Genomic DNA, 20,704 nt, shown 5'->3' on the forward strand with positions numbered 1-20,704 from the left:
CCGCATCGCCCCATCCCTGCCCGGCGATCCAGCTTGTGCCGCCAGCATGCAGACCTCTGCGCAGATCTTCAGGGCGGGCGCCTCGCCGGCAGTGGCGGCCCGTGCAGCCCGACGCAGCTCCGTCGTGCGCTGCCAGGCGCCGCAGGGCCTCTCCCCTATCCAGGAGGCCGCCAAGGGCGCTGCCCTGGCCGCTGCCACCCTGGGACTCGTGCTGGTGAGCGGGGCCCGCGGAGAGGGGGCGTGCATTGCTGGCGACGGAATGCCAGCGGCGGCGGGTGGGGTGCGGACGCACCAACACCACGCCCGCAAAGCACAGACGTACTAGCTGGCACGGCCTTGCTTGTGGCGGTGGCGGCACATGCAATGCATGCACGCGGGCTCGGAGTGGCCCCCAGCAGCATGTCATCGGCAGCCCAGCCGCCACGGCACCGCGCGGCCGGCTGCTGGGCAGGCGGTCGCACGGCACACGCCGTGCCTGCACCGTGCCTTCCCTGGCCTGCTTCCCCGACCGCCGCGCTGCATGTGCTGCCCTTCCTGCCTGGCTGCTGCAGGGCAGCGGTATGCCGGCGCTGGCCGCCAAGCCCACGCCCTCGGCCTTTGAGCAGCGTGCGGCGTATGAGCAAGAGCTGCTGGTGGGTGCTTTGCTGGTGCAGCTGGGATGGAGGAAAGGGGGGGAGGGCTGGAGGTGCATAGGAATTGCAGCTGGGGCCAGAAGGGAAGGCCTGGACTTGAGGGCTGTGGAGGAGGGCTGGAGGGAGCCAACGCAGGCCGCGCAGAGCTGGGAGGGCAGCAGAACGGGGCGGCAGGGAGGAACGCAGCGCAAGGGAGTCGTCTGAGGTGGGCATGCGGAGCGCTGGGCCCGGCTGTTCACCACTGCCTGCCCCTTTGCTTGTGGCCCCGCCTGCCTGCGCTGCAGGAGTCGCTGAAGGCCCGCGGCAAGGACCTGCCCGCACTCACCTCCTCCCCAGAGGCAAGCTGACATTGCCGAGCTGCCTGCCTGCTGCTGCAGCATTTGCTGCATCCCGCCGCTGCACCGAGGCTGTGCTGACAGGGCGAGGCAGCCAGCGGAGAGAGTGCGCGGCGGCGGCCGTACGCAGGCAGCAGCCTAGGCTTTGCCTGATGCGCGGGGTGAAGCAGCTGCGTTCGCTCGCGAGGCAATTTCTCCTGCTCACCCCGGCCCTTACCCAACTCGCTGCCTCCAACAATAATGTTATGTGCAGGGCACTGTGGCGGCCCCTGAGACCAAGGCGGCCCCCCTTAAGCTGGGGTGAGCGGGCTTTGCAGTAGGGGAGGGGCAGGGTGGTTGGGCCGCATGATGCGACGCTGCCGAGCGGCCGCCACCTGGACCCATCCAGAGCCCGTGCTCTGCCAGCCAGGTCGCTACCACTTGTTGCTGAGCCTGAGTCAGTCACTGCCTTGTCAGTCACCTTCTGTCGCTACCGGCGCTCCACTTCCGCAGGCCGATTGAGAAGGTGACCATCGACACGCCCGAGGCGGTGCCCACCCCCGCCCCTCCCGTCCCTGGTGCGCCTCGCCTCAGCATGGTTGTGGGATGCAGCCGGCTGCTGGGGAGGCTTCCGGGCCGCTGGTGGGGATGCCTGGGAGCGGCATGGAGTGCTAGCGTGCAGCAGCCACCAGCCAGACCCGTTGGCTGCCAGCTCCCTGCCGTTGCACCAACACGCCTTGCCTTGCCTTGCCTTCACTCTCGGTGCCCCGTGATGCTGCAGCGACCGCCGTGGCTCCCAAGCCCACCGTGGCCCCCGCCCCGGCGCCCGCCCCCGCGCCAGTCGTGAAGGCCGAGGCCCCCGCGCCGGTGCCGGCGCCCGTGGTGCCCAAGGCTGCGCCGCCGCCCAACGCCTTTGGCAGCAGCTCTGGCCCCTCCGCCGCGGCCGCCGCCTCGCCTCTGGGTGAGCCGCCCTGGCCTGCCGATGCGCCGGCGTCGGGCTGCGGGTCTGTTCTGCAGTGCAGGTGGTGGCAGCCATGGGGCCCGCTGTGCCGACCACGGCAGGCGCCGGCTGTCGCTGTGCCACACGCCTCGCTGCGCCTCTCACCCCGCTCCCTGCGCCTGCCGCCGCGTGCCTGCCCCAGCAGGCAACCAGGGCCTGATTGCCGGCGCCGCCGTGGCCACCGTGGCGATTGCGGCTGTGGCGGTGGCCGGGTCTCAGGGCAACCTGGAGGGCGCGGTGGCCGGCAACGGGGCCGCCCCGGCCAGCTCCTCTCCTGGTGGGTGCTCCCTGTGACAGGATGGGATGGGAGGGGAGGGTGTGCGTGCACGCTGTGCTGGCAGCCACCACGGCTGCAATCAGCTGCTGCTTCTGTCTCCGGTCGGCGCCGCCCCTTTGCTGCTGCCTCCACCTCTGGCCGCTGCGCGCGTGCCGACCGCCCCCGTGCCTCCTCCACTTCCATGCCTGCAGCGGCCAGCGGCAGCAGCAGCGTGCCTCCCAACGTGGCCGAGGCTCGCGCCTGGATCGCGGCCTGGAAGTCCAAGCACGGCAAGTGAGCTTGCGGCCGGCTGGATGGCTGCCCTGGCGCCGCCGGCTGCCGGCTCCCGCGGCACGGCATGCTTCGCTGGAGGGCTGGGCTGCCAGCGCTGGCAGGTCGGCCTCGCAGCGCTGAGCTGCGGTGGCAGCGACAGCCGGCAGGTGAAGGGAGCAGTGGAAGGGGCAGCCTCCAGCGGGACCCCTGTCACCTCCCCGCCACGCCGGTGGCTGCTGTCGCCACGCTGTGAACCCTTGACGCAGTTTTTTTCTCTATTTGCGCCTTATTTATGGGTGCCCCATTTTTTTCGCGTGCGGCGCGGGTCCCTGTCCCGCCCCCAGACCGAATTGCCTTGTTGCTTGCGCCATTGTTTAGAGATTGCTTGAGAAGAGCCCACTCGCCCCCCGGGTTGTTTTGCCAAGCCAAACTGATCATCCCTCCTGCTGTGCCCACCCAACTGACCTTGCGTGTAACGAGCGGCATGCGGCCAGGCTCACATGGAGGTGTGGGGCAGTGTAGTGGGCAGGAGGGTTGTGCTGGGCGATGGATACAGAGGCAGGGCAGGCACGTGGCGGCGCCCGTGTGGCAATGGTGGCGGCGGTGGTAGAAGCTGCGGCATGGCGTCCAGACCATTCCTGCACGCTCCCTTCAGCTAAAACCATCCTGAACTTATGATCAGAGTGGCCAGAACGCGCTTGGGCGAGTCCCTGCTCCGCGTCTGGTTTCGGGCACCGGGGGACGTCTCCAGCGTGAGCAAGCTTGTCGCTACGTGCTCTGAGATTTGCCAGCAGACCAACCTGTGATGCTGGGCCACACCACTGGTGGGCTCCACCACCACGACCGCTGCCGCCACGGGCGCTCGCAGCTGGCCGCCGCCACGCCACATCCTTGCACTTGCCTGCGGGCTCCCGTCCTGCAGGCGAACAGCATAGATGGACTCGCAGTCTGTAGCAGGCGTGGCATTGCTGCTGTCCCCAGCTGCCTCCAATCACTTCACGGCAACGCTACAGCATCCCCCGCTGCGCCTGCCGCAGCGACACAGCCAGCCAGCCCTCGCCGCATGCACCGCAGCAGCAGCAGTCACGCCGCCAGCAGCAGCCCTGCGCCCGGCCAGGCGTCAGCCTCTTCAGCAGCCGCTGCAGCAGCCTCCCCGCAAACCGCGTCAGCCCCGGCAGACATTGCCGACCTGCCCGCCAAGCTGGAGCTTCTGGAAGCGGCGGGCATCGCGCGCGCCGCCGCGCTGCAGCGATACACCCCCTTCCTGTGCAGCCCCGCGCACCACATCGCCGTGCGCCTCGCCTTCCTGCAGTCCCGCGGCAAGCTGCGGCAGCCGCCCCGGCTCTACCAGGTGGGATCTGGTGGGCTTGGTTTGGAGTTGTGCTGTGGTTGTGGCGCTGGGGCGCAGACGTGTCAGCTGCTCAGCCTGTGACGGCCTTGGCTCTCGCCCTGGCTGTGCCCCGCCACTCCTGAGGCCACCCTGGTGTCCCCTGCTCTCCCCCGCATCCGTGCAGGTCATCTGCCCCAGCGACACTGAGCTGTGTGAGCTTCATGGGGAGCAGCTGGAGGAGCTGGCAGGCTTCAAGCGGCGCCACCTGGCATCCCAGGCCTGGCACCAGTTCTGCGAGCGGCACGGCGTGCAGCAGGCGCAGCCCGAGGCGCAGCAGCCGGCGAGCGGGGCGTGACCAGCCGCTCCCGCTGCTACCGTAGTGGCAGCTCATGTTCTCATCACAATCATGGATGCTGCTGGTGCACTGCTCTTTCCCTGGTGGATGGGCACTGGGATTGCAATTTGCGGTGCCCAGGCAAGCGCATATGCAAATAATGAAAGCGGTTGCGGCACCAAACCTTGAACTCAAAGAAAACTGCTACAGGCGCTGCTGCTACTGCTGCTGGGCGGGAATGGCGGTGCTGGTGCTGACCTCCAGCAGGCGGCCGTCGGCGTCGTACAGGCGGGCCATGACCAGCAGCATGTCAGGCTGGGGGCACCAGCAGGTGCTCACCCGCAGGCCCCTGCAATGGGAGCAGGGAAGGAGAGGCAGGGATGGAGTTGAGCGGCAGGAGTCCCCTGGCGACCCGGTCTGCATCCTCTGCCAGTGTCTGCGGGCGCCCCATGCACGCACTCTGCAGCCAGCTCGACGCGGCCTCCACACCTGCGCCGCTGGTTGTCCAGGCGCAGCGTCTCCAGCTGCACGCCGCAGGAGTGGGGCAGGCGCAGCAGGGCGCCGTCGCCGCCGTCCTCGGGCACCCGCACGTCAAAGCTGCGCAGCGTCTCGGCGGCGGTGTAGAGGGTGGAGGGGGCGGGGAGGCCGGTGGACATGCTGACGTCATCCACTGCAGGCCAGGAGGAGCGGCGGCGCGTGAGGTTGCCGGTGATCGGCAGGCCTGGGGGGCCCACAACAGGCACGCTACTTGAAGCTTCCCTGTGTGCTGCACGGGCACCACTTAGCCCTGAGCCTACCCGTGACAGCCGACACCTCAAACACCTTCCAGGAGCCGGTGAGCGCCTGAGAGTCCAGCAGCACCCTGCAGGGCGGCAGCCGCAGCCGCGCAGCAGCGCCGCGTTCAGTCAGCGGCTGCGGTTTGCAGCACGCGTGCGCCGCTGCAGCCGCCTGGCCCGCCAGCCCTCACCGCCTGCTGGCCTCCTGCTGCTCCGCCTCGCCGTCGCTCTGGGAGGAGGGGTTGTAGGAGCCCGGCAGCCCCTCCCAGGCCTCGCGGCTGACCGCCACCCGCAGCGGCTGGATCTCAAGGTCGGTGCCGTCGCCGCCGCCTGCAGGCAGGCACAGCGGCAGGCATGTGGTGGACAGAGCTGCGAGGGCCTGTTCTTGTGCCGGCCCCTGCAGGCTGGCAGGTGGTGCGGAGTTAGCCAGCCGGCACCGCCACCAGCGTGAGTTTGGCGGCCCCCACCTGCTGTGTCCAGTGTCAGGCGGATGCGCAGCCGCTGCTCTCCCCCCCACTGCATGCAGTGCTCAATCACCACCGCGGTCCTGCAGCGCAGCATGGCATCGTGCAGGGGCAGACACGCGCATGCCAGTCAGCGGCTTCACAGCAGAGCCAGGGAGCCAACCAAGGTGCCACATTGAACGCATGGCAGCCCGCTGGCTGGCCTACCCACGCACCACCACCCACCAGTCAAACTCAGCCTGCTCCTGAGCGGTAATGGCCTCCACGTCAACCTGCCTGCCGCTGCCGCCCTCGTCCTCCTCAGCCCCCTCCTCACCCTCCTGCAGACGGGCAGCAGCGGCAGCGGCAGCGGGCAGCGGGCTGGCAATCAAGTGCTGGTAGGCTCCAGCAGCGCCCGACCGCCCGGCAGCCGCCACCACACCCGGCACACCAGCCTAGGGCACAGCAGCCCTGGCCTGCAGGCGCACCTCTGCAATCAGCTCCAGCGAGTCGACCGCCGACTCCGCCGCCATGGCCGCCTCCAGCGCCGCCGTGGCCGCCAGCGCCGCCATGTCGTCAAACTCGACCTGCGCCGGCGCCTGCACCTCCTCTGGCGAGCCTGCGGCGACAGGTCGGGGCCGGGACGGCAGGCCGCAGGCTCAGCAGGCAGTAACACTCCACACAAGCAAAAAGGGTGAGCCGGCCATGGCGAGGTGCTGAAAGCTATGCTGGCTCGCCAGCAGCAACGCAGTCCTACCAAAGCGGCAGGGGCAGCAGGCAGCGCAGCGGGGCTCACCAATGACGCTGGGCCCCAGGCTGTAGCTGCCGCCGTCAAACACCACCAGCCCCTCCTGCTCGGAGCTGAACCGCTCCTCGTCCCAGCACTCGGCCAGGCGGCCGCCCGCCGCCGCGGTGGTGGAGCAGGCCGGAAACTGCAGGCGGACACAGACGGAGGCAGGGACTGCGGGCACTCAGCGCATGCTGCGTGCACCGACATGGCTATGCAAAGCGTGTGAGGGGCAGGTATGTTGCTGTTGAAGGCGACTCTGCATTGTTTTGGCTGATGCTGAAGCGGCAGACGCCGTGGCACGTGCAGGGCACCTGCAGCTGCCCCCCCTGCACCATCTCTCGCTGCAGGCCCTCCGGGGTGGCGGCGCGTGCCATGTGCCTGCAGCGGGGGCGGCAGAGGAGGCAGACTTGCTGAGCTGGAACCGCACAGGCCGGCCCGCGGGTGCCAGGCCCGGTGCCACAAAAGCACTCCGCCGCCACAAAGCAAGTCCAGCCCGCTCGCCCATGCCGTGTCCTGCAGCACCTACAAACTGTACACCCCAGCACCCGTGGGGGGGTACCAGGCACCTGCCCCCGCCTCCACCCCCCACACACGCCCGCGCGCCCACCTGACCACGCTGTCGGTGCCGGCCTCCTCATCCACCACCCGTTGCTCCACGCAGCACTGGTGCAGCAGCGTCAGCGGCTTCCTGCCGTCGTCCAGAGCCAGAGGCTCGGGCTGGCCTGCAGGCGGGTGGCCAGGCGGTGGCGCGCGGCTCTCAGTCCAAGATGCATCGGCAGAGGCAGCCGGATGGCCATCCAGCCAGGAACCAAGCATGCGAAGCCTCCTCCAGCGACGGCGTGACCCCAGCACCAGCACCAGCAGCCAGCCAGCCGCCACGTGCCTGTGAAGGGGCTGTACGCCGCGGTGATGCCGCACCACAGGCCATTTGTGACCCCGCAAAAGGTGGACCAGAGCGGCGCGGGCATGCGGTCTGCGGTGCTCAGCTCTCCCTTGACATGCATGCGCAGAGGGGGCACCAGGTACGAGGGCTGCTCTGGCGCTGCCTTGCGCGGCGCGCTGGCCGGCTGCTGCTGCCTGCTGCGCGGGGCGCCGCCGCCGCCGCCCCGCCGCCGGGCGGTGCCGCCCTTGCCGCTGCCCCGGTTGCTGGTGCCCTTGCTGCTGCTGCCGCTGCTCCCGCTGCTGCCTTTACTGTCTGCGTTTGCCGAGCAGCGGAAAGCCGCTCCCCTAGGGTGCCGTGGTGCCAGCGGCGGAGCTGCGGGGCGGGGAGGCAGGGAGACAGCGGCAGCAGTAGGGCGGCGGCGGCAAGTGGCCGGTGGTGCAGGCGGCAGCCGATGCGAGCCCTCAGATGCACGCGATTATCTCTGGGCATGTGTTTGCTGCAGGCAGAGCCCTTCAGGGCACACATGCAACGCACCTCGGCATGGGGCACAGTTGCAGGTCCGCAGGCCTGTGGCACCTATCACAGTACTCATGCTGCTTGCTGCTGCAGCCGGGCTGCCCCCCGTTCGTGAGCAGTAGACCCGCAGCACTTGGTGGGGCAGCAGCCACGTCCAGGCAGCGGCGGCTCGTCAATTGAGCTCGACCGGGATCGGCAGAGGCCTGATACGGCGTGCAAAAAATTGTTTGCCAGCGAATGCCACGTTGCAAGCAAAAAATGAGGCACGCCCGTTTGGGGCTGTTTCCCCCACAGATTGCAGCGCCCGGAACCTTGCAGAGAGACCGACAGCCGTCCACAGGCAGTCGGTTCCTTCCCATCGATCAATCGGACTCGCACTTCACTGCCTGCCGCTCCCCCCAGCACAGGCGAGCACCTGCGCAGGGCCATTTGCTTCTCACCAATGCGCCTGCAGGTCGGCAGGTCGAGAAAGCTAGGAAGGAGCGTCTGCCGCCCAGGCGACGGACCGCCGTGCGGCGTGCGCCGAGCACGCACAGCCCATACACCCGTGCCGCAGGTCCCAGGCAGAAATAAATGTACGACTTCTGCTTCACACCCATCTACGCCGCGCTGCTGGCCCTTGGCGGTATCATCGGCTTCATCAGCAAGGGCAGCACCGCCTCGCTAGGTGGGTGCGCCGCCTGCCGCAGGCGGTGTGGCTTGCGGGGTGGAACACAAGCCGCAACACCCACTGCCACTTGTGCTCGCCGCCGTCCCTGCGCAGGCGGCGGCCTGGGCTCTGCAGCTGTGCTCTCGGTCTGCACCTATGTGTCGCTGCAGTCGTACCACCGCGGCCACCTGTGCAGGCCTGCCACGGTCGTCTCGCTAGGTGGGTGAGCCGGAGGTGGCCTGGTGGCCTGGTGCCTGCTGCAGCTACGCTGCTGTGCCTTTGCTCACCACTGCTGGGCTGTGCTCAGCCTGTTCCTGGTTTGCTGCTTCCTTGGGAAGCGCAACATTGCTGTACATGCCCACGGCTGCTGCTGCCTGGCCTCCTCGCTATCCCGCAGTGGTCAGCAGCTTGCTTGGGTATGTGATGTGGCAGCGGTACAGCCGCACAGGCAAGCTCATGCCTGCTGGCCTGGTGGCGGGACTCAGGTGGGTGGGAGCAGGGAGCAGGGTTGGGGTTGGCTGCAGTCCGGCCTCTGCGTGTGTGCTGCCGGGTGCAGAGCCTGGATTGACGCAGCTGCGCCACAATGGTGCCTGCCCTCACCCGGGCCCGCCACCTCCCCCTGCTGCAGCGCCGCCATGACTGCTTTCTACCTCTGGAACCTGCTGCTCTTTAAGCCCAACCTGCCCGCCCCCAAGCAGCAGTGACGGCAGCGAATGGGCCGTGTACCAGCAGCATGCCTGGCACGCATCAGCAGGGGGAGGATGACCTGCAGCTTTGACATGTGTCCACCGTAATGCATAGTAATGTGACTGTCACCAGCGAGGACGATGGACAAGGAATGCAGGGACACCTCAATGGAAGTGCCAAAAACTTCGATGCCTAACAACATTACAGTTGCCTCGCTACCCTGCCAGGGTGCTGCCAAGGTGCATCACAAATTCAGCCGGCAGGCCGCAAAGTCGCTACAGGTGTGATGTTGGGCGGGCACAGTCAGTACACGGGCTCTAGGAGAGGGGCTGCCAGCTGGCTGCCGCATCAGGGCAGCCGGCCCCGGCGCGCTACCGCTCCATGCCCCGCACCGCCGCCTCCTTGGCCTCGGTGGCAGCGTCCCGGTGGCCCAGCCCCTCCACCGCCGCCGTGCCGTCGGCCGGCTCGGCCAGCGGCGCCAGGCGGGACGCCTCGGTCTCGCGGTAGTGCCCCTCGATCTCTATGCCATAAGAGTATGGCAGCACAGAGGAGTCGACGGCTGCGATCTGCGCAGACAGCGCAGGCAGCGAGTTCAGCGGCGGCAGGTGCGACCGGGGCCTCACGCTGCTGCCTGGGCTGGCCGCTGCATGCCCACCCTCCCCTACCCCATGCTGCTGGCAGCAGGCGCGGCACCCACCTTGGCCTGCGTCCAGGTTCCGTCCCGCTGGCGGTACATCACGATCTGGCCCTTGGTGTAGTGCTGCTGCGGCAGCTGTTGTGGTGCCGGCTGCGAGGTGCTGCTTGGGCCGACCGCCGCCTCTGCTGCTCCGCCTTTTGCTCGACGCAGCGCGGCCTCGGCCGCCGCCTGCCGCGCATCTGCCGCCGGCACCGTGCCACCGCCCAGCTTCTTCCCGCTGGCGGCCGCTGTCTGCTGCATCACTGTCTGCTGCTCAGGAGGCAGGTGGTAGTCGACAGTGCCCTCAAAGGCGGGGCCTGCATGCGGGCAGCAAGGGCGCAGGTGGTTCCGTGACCAGAAGATGCGGGTTGGGTTGGGGGCGGGCGGTGAGCGCCGCTGAAAAAGGCCGCCTCTACCAGAAAGCTGCAGAAAGCTGCACGCTAATACGTCAGCCATGCGTTGCACCTGCCAAGCTGAGTGCTGCCGCTCCGCGCCAGTCAAATGCGTCGCACTCTCGCCGCAGCTGCAGAGCAGGGGATGCGGGCGGCGGTTGGCGGTGGCAGCGCAGCAACACGCCCAGCACCTGGGGGCAGGTGTGAAGCCCAAGTAGCTTCGAGAAGAGGTGCTGAATGCCTCCTGAAAGGTGCTGAGGAAGTGTGGCGGCGGCGACGGCGCAAGGGGGGGCAGTTGAAAGCGGCGGCAGGCGGCGCGCTGCAGCAACGACGAGGGCTCGCGCAACGATGTGCGCTGACCTGTATCTGCAGTCGCTGCCCTATGTTTCGATATTGCGCAGCAGCAAGGGCGAACAGAAAGCGAAAGTTGCCCTCGGCTGTGTGGATAACAGGCCGCCAAGCTAAATCGAATCGCACGATGGTGCGTGTGAGGCGAAAGAACGGCGGCAAAGCGCGCGGGGCGATAAGTGGGGGTGCGGCGGCGGCGGGACGGCACAGCGGCAGAAGCGCGCGCCAGCGTTCCCTCGACCTGTCCCGCTGCTTTTTCCGCTGGCCCGGCCCTGAATGCGACTGGAACCTCAAGCTCCCACTCCTGAGCCTGCCTCTTGCCCCGCCGACCACCCCGCGGGCAGCAGAAGGTGTGGGCAGTAACATTTGCCAGGCGCCGCAGCCCCCACCCTGTGCTCACCTGCGAGTTGAGCTCCTTGAAGTTGTCGTCGTGCTCGCCCCACACCATGTGGGCCAGCTCATGCAGCAGCGTCTCCCTGATCCGGTCGTACCGGCGGAACCTGCAAGCACAGCGCGGCGGCGGCGGCCGCCGCTGCTCACAGCGGCTAGCCTGGGCGCAACACATGCCGCTGCGGGCAGTGCGGAGGCCGCCGGATCGCTGGCTGCCCGCTGCCCAGTCGGCAGCCACGCGGGCGGTCATGCGCTCACCCATGCAGGTCGTCTGTGCGCAGGCGCAGGCTGATCTCCTGGCCTCGGTTGATGTTGACGCCCAGGATGCACACAGGGCTCACCCCCACCTTGCCCTCGGGGGGCATCTCGCTGCGTCGTGCAGGCGGAGGAGGAGGCGGGCAGCCACGGGCAGTGGAAGGTGAGCGCTGGCGGCTGAAGAAGGCAGGGGCAAGCAGGCCAGGTGCAGGGCTGCCAGGCTGGAGGGCAACAAGCGGTGGCATGCATGCAGCAGGCAGGGCCAGCGGCAGTTTGGGGTCTGCAGACCGGGGAGGCTGCACTGCCGGCCGCATTCCTCTGCTGCCTCACCTGAGCAGGCCCACCGTCCACTTGTGCTTGCCCATCACCCCCACAATGCCGGGATCCGCGGCCAGCCTGCAGCGGCAAGGAGACGTGGATGCAGGAGGCACCCAGGGTGTGGCAGCGGCCAGCGAGCGAGCTGCCGCAGCTGCTGTCGAGCAATGCGTGGGAGACGTGGCTGGCTAGCTGGAAGTGGTGGCTGCTGCGCAGCAGCAGCTCACTGGGCGGCATGGCCAGCCTGTGGCAGCTGGATAGCCCTCCTTGTCCCTCTCCCCCACATCCAGCCAACCTGTGCAGCAGCTTGAGCGCCTCGGATGGCGGGGGTGTGAGCCCCGACCGCTGCCAGGCCTCGTACCGCTGGAAGGTGTGAGGCCCTGCGGGCGGGCCCTTGGCCGCTGGCGCTGCCCCCACCCGCCGCAGCTCCCGCCGCAGCTCTTGCTCAAATGATGCCATCCTGCCGTCCTCCCGCGCCGCTTGCACCGCCTCCACGTCCGCCTGCCGGCTGGCCAGCATCTTGACGCGGGCGCCATCGCGCAGGCCTGCAGGTGGGGCAGAGTGCTCTGAGCTGAGGAGGGACGGGATGGCGGCTGGCAGCAGCAGGGGCGGCGGCCAGGAACGCCACACCCGACGGAGCAAAATGCAACACCTCTTGTGCCATGCACCCACCTGCCTCCTGCACCGTCACCCCCGCCTGATCCTCTCCCAGCCGCAGAGCGCCCTTGCTGCCCGGCACCAGCAGCTTGATGGTGTGGGGGGCCACCGAGAAGCGGTCGGCGAGCGCGGTGGCTAGTTGCTGCAGAGTGCCGTCCGCCGCGACCACCACCTCTGCCGACTCCCTACCGAACTGCACCGTCAGGCGCCGCTGCTCCTGGTGCTGGGTCATCTGGGACCGTCAGGCAGGTGCTTGCGGGCCTTACTAGGAAGCCTCACAGCGGTTCGAGATGGTGCCTCCTGGTTGGCGGCGCCGGAGGCCTGGGAGAGCGGGCACAGGTTGTGCAGCCGATGTTTGCTTCGTTTGCCAGCACCAATTGCCGAAACAGAGCCCACTTCCTCATGCAGCGCTCCGTCTTTCCAAGGCCGCCGAGGTCCCTCTTCACGGGGCCCATTCCAGCCACCAATCACCTGCTTTGCTGCACCGTCCTCTCAGCCCTCCAGCCGCCGCCCTACTCCACCCTTCAGTCAGCGCCGCGCATCAGTGACTGGTGAGTCTGCTGCCCACACATGCGAGCTTGGCCGACGCCAGCGGCAGCGCTGCGTTGCTGAGCGGCCCGCCTGCGGCGCTGCCCAGCCGCGCTGTCAAGTCCGCCATCCCGCTGCCGCCGCCACTATAGTGGCTAGCTAGCGGCAGGCGGCGGGTCGACGAGCGGGCGTGTCCCTCCTTGCTGCTTCCTGCGCTCTGCCCTGCTGCCTATCGCGCCCTGCGATCATCCGCACGGCGCGGGTGTGCAAGGCTTATCGCAAATGCAGCTGCCTGACTGTGTTCCTCCGCCAGCCGCTGCCGGCCTGCGCTCTCACGCTCTCTCGTGCGTGCTGCACCCCCTTCACCCCCTTTCCGCAGTTTGCAAACATGAACCTCTCCGGCAACCAGGACTGGGACACTGTGGTGCTGAGCAAGAAGCGACCCAACGCGTGAGCATGCCAGCGCGTCGGGGTGGGGAGCCCAGCAGCCTGGCATCGGGTCGGCGGGACCCCTTGAGGCACGACCTCGCCGTCAGCTGCCACACTCACCCCTGCCAGCCCCGCTCCTCCGCCTGCCCCTGCAGCGCTGCCGCACAGAAGCCCTCGAACGTCAATGCGGCAATCAGGGCGGGTGCGTTGTCGCGGTGGGGAGGGTCTGCCTCTGCCCCCATTCTGGGTGTCGGGTCAGCCTGCCTGGCTCCCTTTCTGCTGCGCAGTGCTGCTGCATGCACCTGCAGCCTGTCGCCGCCCTCGTCACTGTGCGTATGCCCACCGCTGCTGCCGCCGCCGCATCCTGCTGCTGCCTGCCCGCAGGTGCACAGGTGGACACAGTGAAAAAGCAGACTGGCGGCAATGCCAGCGCTGCACGCGGCCCCATCAAGAGCGCAGGTGCGCTGATGCCGCCGCTGTGCTATGGGCTGCTCTTCGGCTGGCTTCCGCTGCTGCGCTGGTGCCGGGCCGCGCGGGTCGGAGCGCTGTGTGCGCTGCTCACCTGGCTGCCTCACCCGGCGCCCGCCTGCCTGCCCTCCCGCTGCCGCAGCCAAGCTGGAGAACGACACAGAGACGTTTGAGCACGACCGCGTGAGCAGCGAGCTGAAGAAGCAGATCCAGCAGGCGCGGCTCGCCAAGAAGCTGACGCAGGCACAGGCACGCGGGGGGGGAGGCGTGGTGGGCGGGGGATTTGCTGGCCGGCCGGAGCCTACGCCGCTGGTTGTGCTTGTGTTCCCCGCTTCCCTTCTGCTGGCGCTTCCCTTTCACTTGAGCACGGCGTTATGTACTGCTGCTGTACCGCTGCGCTCCGTCCAACCTGCCTCCGACCGCCGCCGTTTCCCCCTCTCCACCCCCCTGCCCCCTGCAGCTGGCCCAGATGATCAACGAGAAGCCGCAGCTGATCAACGAATGTGAGTTAATGCTTGCTGGCTCCTGGAAACTTGCTCAAGTGTGCTGGGAGCCAGCTGAATGGCAGAGCCCAGCAGGCCGCAGCAAACCACGTGCGCATTGTTGCTGCTGCTGCAGACGAGAGCGGCAAGGCGATACCCAACCCACAGGTAGGGCCGTGGGGCTGTTGGTGCAGCACGGGCAGGGTTGTCTGCCGCTGACCAGAGCTGCCGGGCCCTGCTGTTGCTGCTGTTGCTGTTGCCGCCACAGCGAACTGGCTCACGCGTGGCCGCCGCTGTATGCTGAGCACCGCCTGCCCTGCTCCCCTTGTCCGCAGATTCTGTCCAAGATGTCGCGTGTGCTGGGCGTCACGCTAAAGAAGAACCCCGGCAAGAAGTGAGGCGGGCGGGCGAGGCATGTGAGATGTCCTGCAGCAGTGATGCTGCCTGCTGGCTCTCTAGAGATCTGGTGGCGCTGCCTTGTCCCCCGGGGGCCCTCAGCCTGCTTGAGTATTTGATTCTCTGTTGCCTATCCTTCTCTGCTGCGTTCTGCGCTTTGTACCAGTACAGTCAGCGTGCTGACCCTGCTTTGCGTGGGTACAATGTAAGGGTCATGTCCCAGATACAACAGCGGCAGGGCAGAGGCCGAAATGCAAACTGCGGGCGGGCGGGACGATGACAGCTGGCCCAGCAGGCTCAGCGCCGTGGGCGCGGCCTTGGACCAGCCTTGGACCGGGCTGTTCTCTCTCTGAGGCCTCGTTGAACCTGTGGGAGGCAAGGCATGCACATCGGTTTCGCATCGGTTGGAAAAACCATGTCCCGCACCCTGCTTCCTGCGCCAGCGCTGGCGCTGCTGCTGGCCGCGTGCCTGACCTCTGCTGCCCCCCCGCTCGATGCCTGCGACAGGCTAGGCCCCAGAGTGCAGTGCGGTGAGCTGGGTGGCAAGGGTCGCTCAAACCCTTGGAGTAACCTTGGCAGAACCCAACCCAGTTTGCCTGTCTGCTACATGTGGAGCAAGTGCATGCTACGGCGCCTGGGCCCAGCTGTGCTGCCGTGCTGGCTGCCGCCCCCCCAAACACGCTCGCCGCCGCCCCGCCCCGCAGGCTCGATCGCCGTCTCGCAGCGCACCTGCGAGGAGCAGGACTGCTGCTGGACGGTGCAGCCGCTGGACACCGAGCCCTGGCAGCCCGACGTCTTCCTGCCCTCCTGCTTCTACCCCAACACCGGCGCCAGCGAGTATGCGCTGCAGGAGCCGTCTGTCGGCCTGGCCGAAGGCGACATGGGTGCGTGGGAGACGGCTGCCCGCCGCCTACTCACCCAGCCGCCTCCTCCTGCCTGCCCTGCTGCGCCATGCTGGTGCTGTGCCCCGCCTGGCTAGCTTTTACCCGCCTGCCCCGCGCGGTTCATGCCGACTGTGCAGGCAATGCCACGCTGACTAACATGACGAGCACGCAGCCTGAGCTGGGCGGCGACTTCCAGACGGCGGCGCTGAGCGTGGAGGAGTTCACCCCAGGCAAGGCACACCGTCCGCTCCACCCTTCAAGCGCCGGCCAACCTTGAATGCAGCCACCAGCACCCCGATTGGCGGCAGCGGCTGTGCATCGCTGCTGCGCTGGCCCAGGCATGGTGCGACAACTCACATGCATGCCGGCTCCGCTCCCCATGCAGACGTGCTGCGCATCCGCATCATTCCACTCAACGCTAGCGCGCCACCGCGGTGGGAGGTGCCGCCCGAGTTCTTCGCCCCAGATTCCCTCCTGGCAGGTGCGCTCCAGCTGGCTGGGAGGAGGCTGTCTGCAGGGAGGAGGCTGCATGCTGCTCGCCAGCCCCCTTCCTGTGCCCTTGTTTACCTGACAGCGTCCAGATACAGCTGGGGCGCTGTCTGAAGACGGGGCAAGTGTCCAAGACGTTTGCTCCCTTGCTTGCCGTGCAGGTGGCGACGGCGGCGGCACCCAGCCGGTCACTGCCCCTCGCCAGTTTGAGGTGGACGTGGAGGATGCGCCCTTTGGGTTCACCGTGCTTCGCGTGGACCGCCAGAGCGGGGCCCCCCTCGCCACCACCTTCAACTCCAGCGGCCTGCGCCTCATCCTCAAGGCGAGCGCTGGAACGACTTGCTGGCCGCTTGGTGCTGTGTGGTGTCGCCAGCTTCTGCACGATTGCTCTGGCCCATTGCCAAATCCCATCCTTGTGGAACTGTCGCTGCTGTACCACCTTGTACCCCGTCAACGTTGTATACTGCAGGATCAGTACCTGGAGCTGTCTACCCACGTGGACGCCGCCTCCTACATCTATGGCGGCGGCGAGCGCTCCTCGGAGACCACCTACATGACGGTGAGGCCGCAGGGCAGGCAGCTGCAGGGCGCCAGTTCCTGGGCCAGTCCCTGGCCGCAGGCGTCTGCTGTAAAAAAAGGGCAAAAGCCGGCAGCACAGGGTTCCTGCGTCGCCTTTCGTGGCCGCAAAGTTTGCCTGCGCGGCGTGAGTGGATCACGTGGAGCACCCTCCTGCCTGCTTGTCCTTACCATCATTTTGCACACACCTTCACCCCCGCCTGCAGCGCAACGGCTACCCCTATGCTGGGTGGGCCCGGGACCAAAACCCGCAGGTGCCCATGCGCAACACGTACTCCTCCTGGCCCTTTGCGCTGGTGCTGGAGCAAGGTACGGCTGGAACTGCTGCCTGGGGCGATGAAAGGTGGTTCTTGTCTGTGAGCTCCTGAGACATGTCTTTCTTTCTGGCCCGGCTGGCTGCACCAACCCTCATTTGCTTTGATACCTCTGGCCTCTATGCCTGTCCTGTGGCGCAGACGGCACTGCCTGGGGCGCCCTGCTGCTCAACAGCAACGGCATGGAGATGGCGGCCACTCCCGACAAGCTGACCTGGCGAGCCATCGGCGGTGCCATTGATCTGGTGAGCAAGTGTGCGTGGGGTCTGTGTCGCAAGTTCCTTAGGGACATTCAGACATTAGCTGCTATCCAGCTTTCAACTCTCTTGGTGTCTGCCTGGCTGTTCCTGCCAACCCGCCCCAGCAGTTTGTCTTCCTGGGCCCCACCCCACTGGATGTCATCGACCAGCTGACAGCCGTGGTGGGGCGCCCCGTCATGCAGCCTTTCTGGGCCTTCGGCTTCCACCAGTGCAGGCGAGCCATCTCTTGAGTCTCAATCCGGTCTGCGTGCGCGCCTGCAAGTCTGTTCTGCCTGCTTGCTTTCCAGGCTGCCAACCTCCTTGGAAGCCTTGACGTGGCTCCATATGCGCTCCGCTGTGCTGAGCCATGCCTGCTTCGCTCTGTGCTGCAGGTATGGCTACAAGACGGTTTGGGAGGTGGAGGGTAAAGGTAAAGGTAAAGGTAAAGGTAAAGGTAAAGGTGGGGAAGAGCCTCCACAAGCTTAACTTCCCGGTTTTAACGTCTAGCTTTAGACCATTATTTGATCTGCCCGACGCGCCAAGTGCAGTACCCCCCACTAGTAGTGAATGGGTCCCGGGGAGGCCTGTGCCGAAGCCTTGGCGATTCTATTAGGCGTTCCCGAAGGAATTGGCTTGGATTGGCGCTGAGCCGGTCAGCTATGCCGCGTTTGTCCTCACAAAGTTTCGACATGGGAGGAATCGAACCTGTGCCCTCTCGGAGGGTTTAGACACTAGCTCCAGCGCCTTCAAAGAAGGCCTTTCTTAGCCGCGGCCCACACGAGGGTGTTGTGGGCAACTACTCCGAGGCCCGCATCCCTCTGGAGACCATCTGGGTGGACATTGATCATAGTGAGCGCCAGCTTAGGGTCGCTGTTTAAGTCACGTTGCTGGGGTATGGCTGCTGCTCTTGAGGCAGCCAGCATGCTTGCGTTCGTGGTCCAGTTGGGCTGCCGGTTCTTCAGTCAGCATGCCTTTTTGCTGAGCTGCCTCTGCCCCCTCCCTTCTGCTTCGGTAGTGGACGAATACCGCGTATTCAGGTGAGTCTGCCTTGGGTGCTCTTTGCCAGCCGGTGGCCGAGCCTGTGAGCCAGCCCAGCCAGCACATGATGCAGAGCCGCTCGTGCCCCCGCGCAATCCTCGCACGGGTTAATCGTCTCCTTGTGTCAACCTGCTCTGCAGCTTCTCGCCGGAGTTCTATCCCCTCCCAGAGTTTCAGGTAAAACTTGCACTGCCTTTCAATGTTGTCTGTCTGTCTGTCTGTCTGTCTGTCTGTCTGTCTGTCTGTCTGTCTGTCTGTCTGTCTGTCTGTCTGTCTGTCTGTCTGTCTGTCTGTCTGTCTGTCTGTCTGTCTGTCTGTCTGTCTGTCTGTCTGTCTGTCTGTCTGTCTGTCTGTCTGTCTGTCTGTCTGTCTGTCTGTCTGTCTGTCTGTCTGTCTGTCTGTCTGTCTGTCTGTCTGTCTGTCTGTCTGTCTGTCTGTCTGTCTGTCTGTCTGTCTGTCTGTCTGTCTGTCTGTCTGTCTGTCTGTCTGTCTGTCTGTCTGTCTGTCTGTCTGTCTGTCTGTCTGTCTGTCTGTCTGTCTGTCTGTCTGTCTGTCTGTCTGTCTGTCTGTCTGTCTGTCTGTCTGTCTGCACTGCACTGCACTGCAATGCCACCGTGAGTGCCTTGGCTCTGCTTCTGCAGAACTTTGTGTCGCGCCTGCACGCCAATGACCAGCACTGGGTACCAATCCTTGATCCCGGCATTAAGATCGACGAAGGTGAGCTGCTCTGGTCGCAGGCAGGTGCAACGGCACGTGGTCTAGCAAGGGAGTGCTGTGTTATTTTCAGCCGTTTAAGCCGTCTTGCATGTCCTGTTGCAGCAGGGCTGCTGACGTCAGCTCTGGTGCAGCATTCATTGCAATGCCGTTCTTTGCCAGTTCAGGCCCTCACAGAGCCACATGCTCCTCTGCTCTGTCCAGGTTTTGATCCCTACCTGGACGGCCTGCAGCAGAATGCGTATATCCTGGATGAGCGTGGAGATCCCTACATCGGCTGGGTGAGCCCAATTGATCTGGCTCCTCAGCCAGCATCACTTCCCCGCGCTCGCAAGCTTCTCGTTCTTCTTTCCAAAGCTGCCCCTCCTTTCCCCGCCCCGCAGGTGTGGCCTGGCGGCTGCCACTTCCCAGATTTTGGGTTCAATCCCGCCGTAGACGCTTACTGGCTGGCCCAGCTTGACATCTACAACGGCTACGCTCAGTGGGACGGGTTGTGGATCGATATGAATGAGAGTGAGTATTCAGTGTGGGGTGTGGCTGCAGTTGGGTGGAAGGGCAGCTGCCTGCTGGGTTGTGAGCAAGCATACTGCACTGGCACGCGCTACATGGTTGTGCACTCGCCGCCCGGCAGCTGGCATTGCACTCTATCACTTTACAGCCTTACCCCGTGCCCTGCTGTGCTGCCTGCAGTTGCCAACTTCTGCACAGGCAACGTCTGCCACATGCCCACAGCTGGTGGGCGTTTGCAGACTGCACACACACTCCCCCTTACTCAGCCCAGCACCAATGGGGTTGACTGCGCCCACAGTTCGTGCCCTGTGACGATCGACGTACTAACCATGCCCCTGCAGAGGCGGTGGCCAACCAACGCGGCTTCCCGCCGTTCCAGTGCCAGCTGCTGTGCTACGATTCCCTCACCGCGGGGCTCAGCAATGCCGACCTGGCGCTGGTCAGCCCGCCCTACAAGATTGCCAACAGCCTGACTGCGGCCGAGCTTAACTTCAAGGCGAGGCCTGCCTGCCCGCATTGCTGCCATCTTACCTTTGCCAGCTTACCTCTGCCTCGCAGTGTTTCTGGCCATGCTTGCAAACCACGCTCCCAACGCTGCAACTGAGTTGAACATATCCTGGGCCCTCTGTTCCGGCATTCCACTCACAGTCTCCTCCGCCCTCCCTGCGTCGCAGACCTCGTCAGTGCTGGCGCGCCACGCGGGTGACGTTCTGGAGTATGATGCTCACAATTTGTATGGTCTGGCCGAGGCGCGTGTCACGGCTGCCGCCATCCGCCTGATCAAGGGCACTCGCCCCTTCATCCTCACCAGGTGTTGTGTCCGCTTCAGGGGTCAGCCCCTTACATTGCACTGACTTGTCACCAGGACGCGCACAGCCTTACCAACACCATGCTTCTTCGATTCATCCTGAGTTCCGGGCGCCGCTGTGCTATTGCTGAACACACGCGGCTTCCTGGCCCATGACACAGCCGCGGTAGCAGCCTTGCTGCCTGCTGCGCCAAGTGATGTGCTCCTGTTCACTGAGACACACCACTTGCCGGGCGCCACCCCACCCAGCCTGCAGGGCTACTCGCTTGTGAACCACCGACCAGGGACCCCCTGCTCGACGGGCAGGGGACGCGGCGGCGTGGCCATCTACGCCCGCAGCTCTCTGGTGGGTCGGGTCCAGCAGTGGCACAGCTGGGAGGGAGTGGCTTGGATTCAGATCCGGGGGGAGGCTGGCCCCCCGCGATACGTGGCGAGTGTGTACCTGCCGCCACAGCGGACCAGCGAGCAGCTGGCTGCATTTTATGGGAGATTGCAGCAGGATGTCCTCGCTGCACAGGCGGCTGGCGGCACGGTATGCATTGGGGGGGACCTCAATGGCCGCACCGCCAGCCTGCCAGACTGGGTGGAGAGTGAGGAGGGGCGCACTCTCCTAGACCGCTGCGTTGCGCTGCCCCCCCGCGCTAGCTGCGACGGGGAGGTAAACCCCCAGGGGCGGGCGCTCCTGGGTTTCTGCGCTGCCACGGGCCTGGCTATCGCCAATGGGCGCCTAGATGGTGACCAGCAAGGGGAGTGGACGTTCCACTCCCTGGCACATGCCGGGAAGAGCCTGGTGGACTACTTCCTGTTGAGCGGGGAGGTGGTGGGCCGGGCTGGGAACAGGCTGCTGGTGCAGCCCCCAACAGATCGATTCGACCACGCCACCCTGCGCCTGCAGCTAGCGGGTGATTCCCAG

General features: G+C 66.2%; 7 protein-coding genes across 7 annotated transcripts; 5 read left to right on the top strand and 2 right to left on the bottom strand.

Annotated features, from left to right (window-relative positions):
- Positions 1–46: 46 nt before the first annotated feature.
- Positions 47–979, top strand: CHLNCDRAFT_141473 (expressed protein; the record flags this gene model as incomplete). The annotated part of the gene is made up of 3 exons (XM_005843126.1): positions 47–214; positions 552–632; positions 917–979. The coding sequence occupies 3 exons, from the start codon at positions 47–49 to the stop codon at positions 977–979; spliced, it is 312 nt and encodes a 103-aa protein (XP_005843188.1).
- Positions 980–1,119: 140 nt separating this feature from the next.
- Positions 1,120–2,500, top strand: CHLNCDRAFT_141474 (expressed protein; the record flags this gene model as incomplete). The annotated part of the gene is made up of 6 exons (XM_005843127.1): positions 1,120–1,128; positions 1,221–1,267; positions 1,460–1,524; positions 1,728–1,907; positions 2,092–2,223; positions 2,415–2,500. 6 exons carry the CDS (start codon positions 1,120–1,122, stop codon positions 2,498–2,500), a joined length of 519 nt encoding a protein of 172 aa, XP_005843189.1.
- A 1,858-nt stretch (positions 2,501–4,358) lies between these two features.
- CHLNCDRAFT_141476 (hypothetical protein) lies at positions 4,359–7,623 on the bottom strand (the record flags this gene model as incomplete). Its single annotated transcript, XM_005843153.1, has 12 exons — positions 4,359–4,488; positions 4,629–4,809; positions 4,937–5,001; positions 5,107–5,245; positions 5,383–5,462; positions 5,605–5,699; positions 5,847–5,977; positions 6,155–6,290; positions 6,460–6,526; positions 6,756–6,870; positions 6,993–7,403; positions 7,608–7,623. The coding sequence occupies 12 exons, from the start codon at positions 7,621–7,623 to the stop codon at positions 4,359–4,361; spliced, it is 1,566 nt and encodes a 521-aa protein (XP_005843215.1).
- Positions 7,624–8,120: 497 nt separating this feature from the next.
- On the top strand, positions 8,121–8,900 carry CHLNCDRAFT_141477 (hypothetical protein; the record flags this gene model as incomplete). Its single annotated transcript, XM_005843128.1, has 4 exons — positions 8,121–8,214; positions 8,311–8,415; positions 8,594–8,681; positions 8,825–8,900. 4 exons carry the CDS (start codon positions 8,121–8,123, stop codon positions 8,898–8,900), a joined length of 363 nt encoding a protein of 120 aa, XP_005843190.1.
- Positions 8,901–9,254: 354 nt separating this feature from the next.
- CHLNCDRAFT_141478 (hypothetical protein) lies at positions 9,255–12,148 on the bottom strand (the record flags this gene model as incomplete). The annotated part of the gene is made up of 8 exons (XM_005843154.1): positions 9,255–9,449; positions 9,581–9,876; positions 10,025–10,082; positions 10,700–10,799; positions 10,948–11,058; positions 11,275–11,340; positions 11,555–11,804; positions 11,932–12,148. 8 exons carry the CDS (start codon positions 12,146–12,148, stop codon positions 9,255–9,257), a joined length of 1,293 nt encoding a protein of 430 aa, XP_005843216.1.
- Positions 12,149–12,832: 684 nt separating this feature from the next.
- On the top strand, positions 12,833–14,221 carry CHLNCDRAFT_28362 (hypothetical protein; the record flags this gene model as incomplete). The annotated part of the gene is made up of 7 exons (XM_005843129.1): positions 12,833–12,894; positions 13,029–13,075; positions 13,258–13,332; positions 13,484–13,608; positions 13,802–13,844; positions 13,960–13,991; positions 14,159–14,221. 7 exons carry the CDS (start codon positions 12,833–12,835, stop codon positions 14,219–14,221), a joined length of 447 nt encoding a protein of 148 aa, XP_005843191.1.
- A 413-nt stretch (positions 14,222–14,634) lies between these two features.
- On the top strand, positions 14,635–20,063 carry CHLNCDRAFT_141480 (hypothetical protein; the record flags this gene model as incomplete). The annotated part of the gene is made up of 17 exons (XM_005843130.1): positions 14,635–14,749; positions 14,924–15,103; positions 15,241–15,345; positions 15,489–15,584; positions 15,754–15,950; positions 16,062–16,151; positions 16,375–16,477; positions 16,624–16,727; positions 16,850–16,950; positions 17,114–17,138; positions 18,401–18,476; positions 18,678–18,754; positions 18,857–18,986; positions 19,164–19,208; positions 19,325–19,422; positions 19,658–19,794; positions 20,048–20,063. 17 exons carry the CDS (start codon positions 14,635–14,637, stop codon positions 20,061–20,063), a joined length of 1,695 nt encoding a protein of 564 aa, XP_005843192.1.
- Between the last annotated feature and the right edge of the window lie 641 nt (positions 20,064–20,704).

Source organism: Chlorella variabilis (assembly GCF_000147415.1).
Source record: "Chlorella variabilis unplaced genomic scaffold CHLNCscaffold_34, whole genome shotgun sequence".
Taxonomy (NCBI): domain Eukaryota; kingdom Viridiplantae; phylum Chlorophyta; class Trebouxiophyceae; order Chlorellales; family Chlorellaceae; genus Chlorella; species Chlorella variabilis.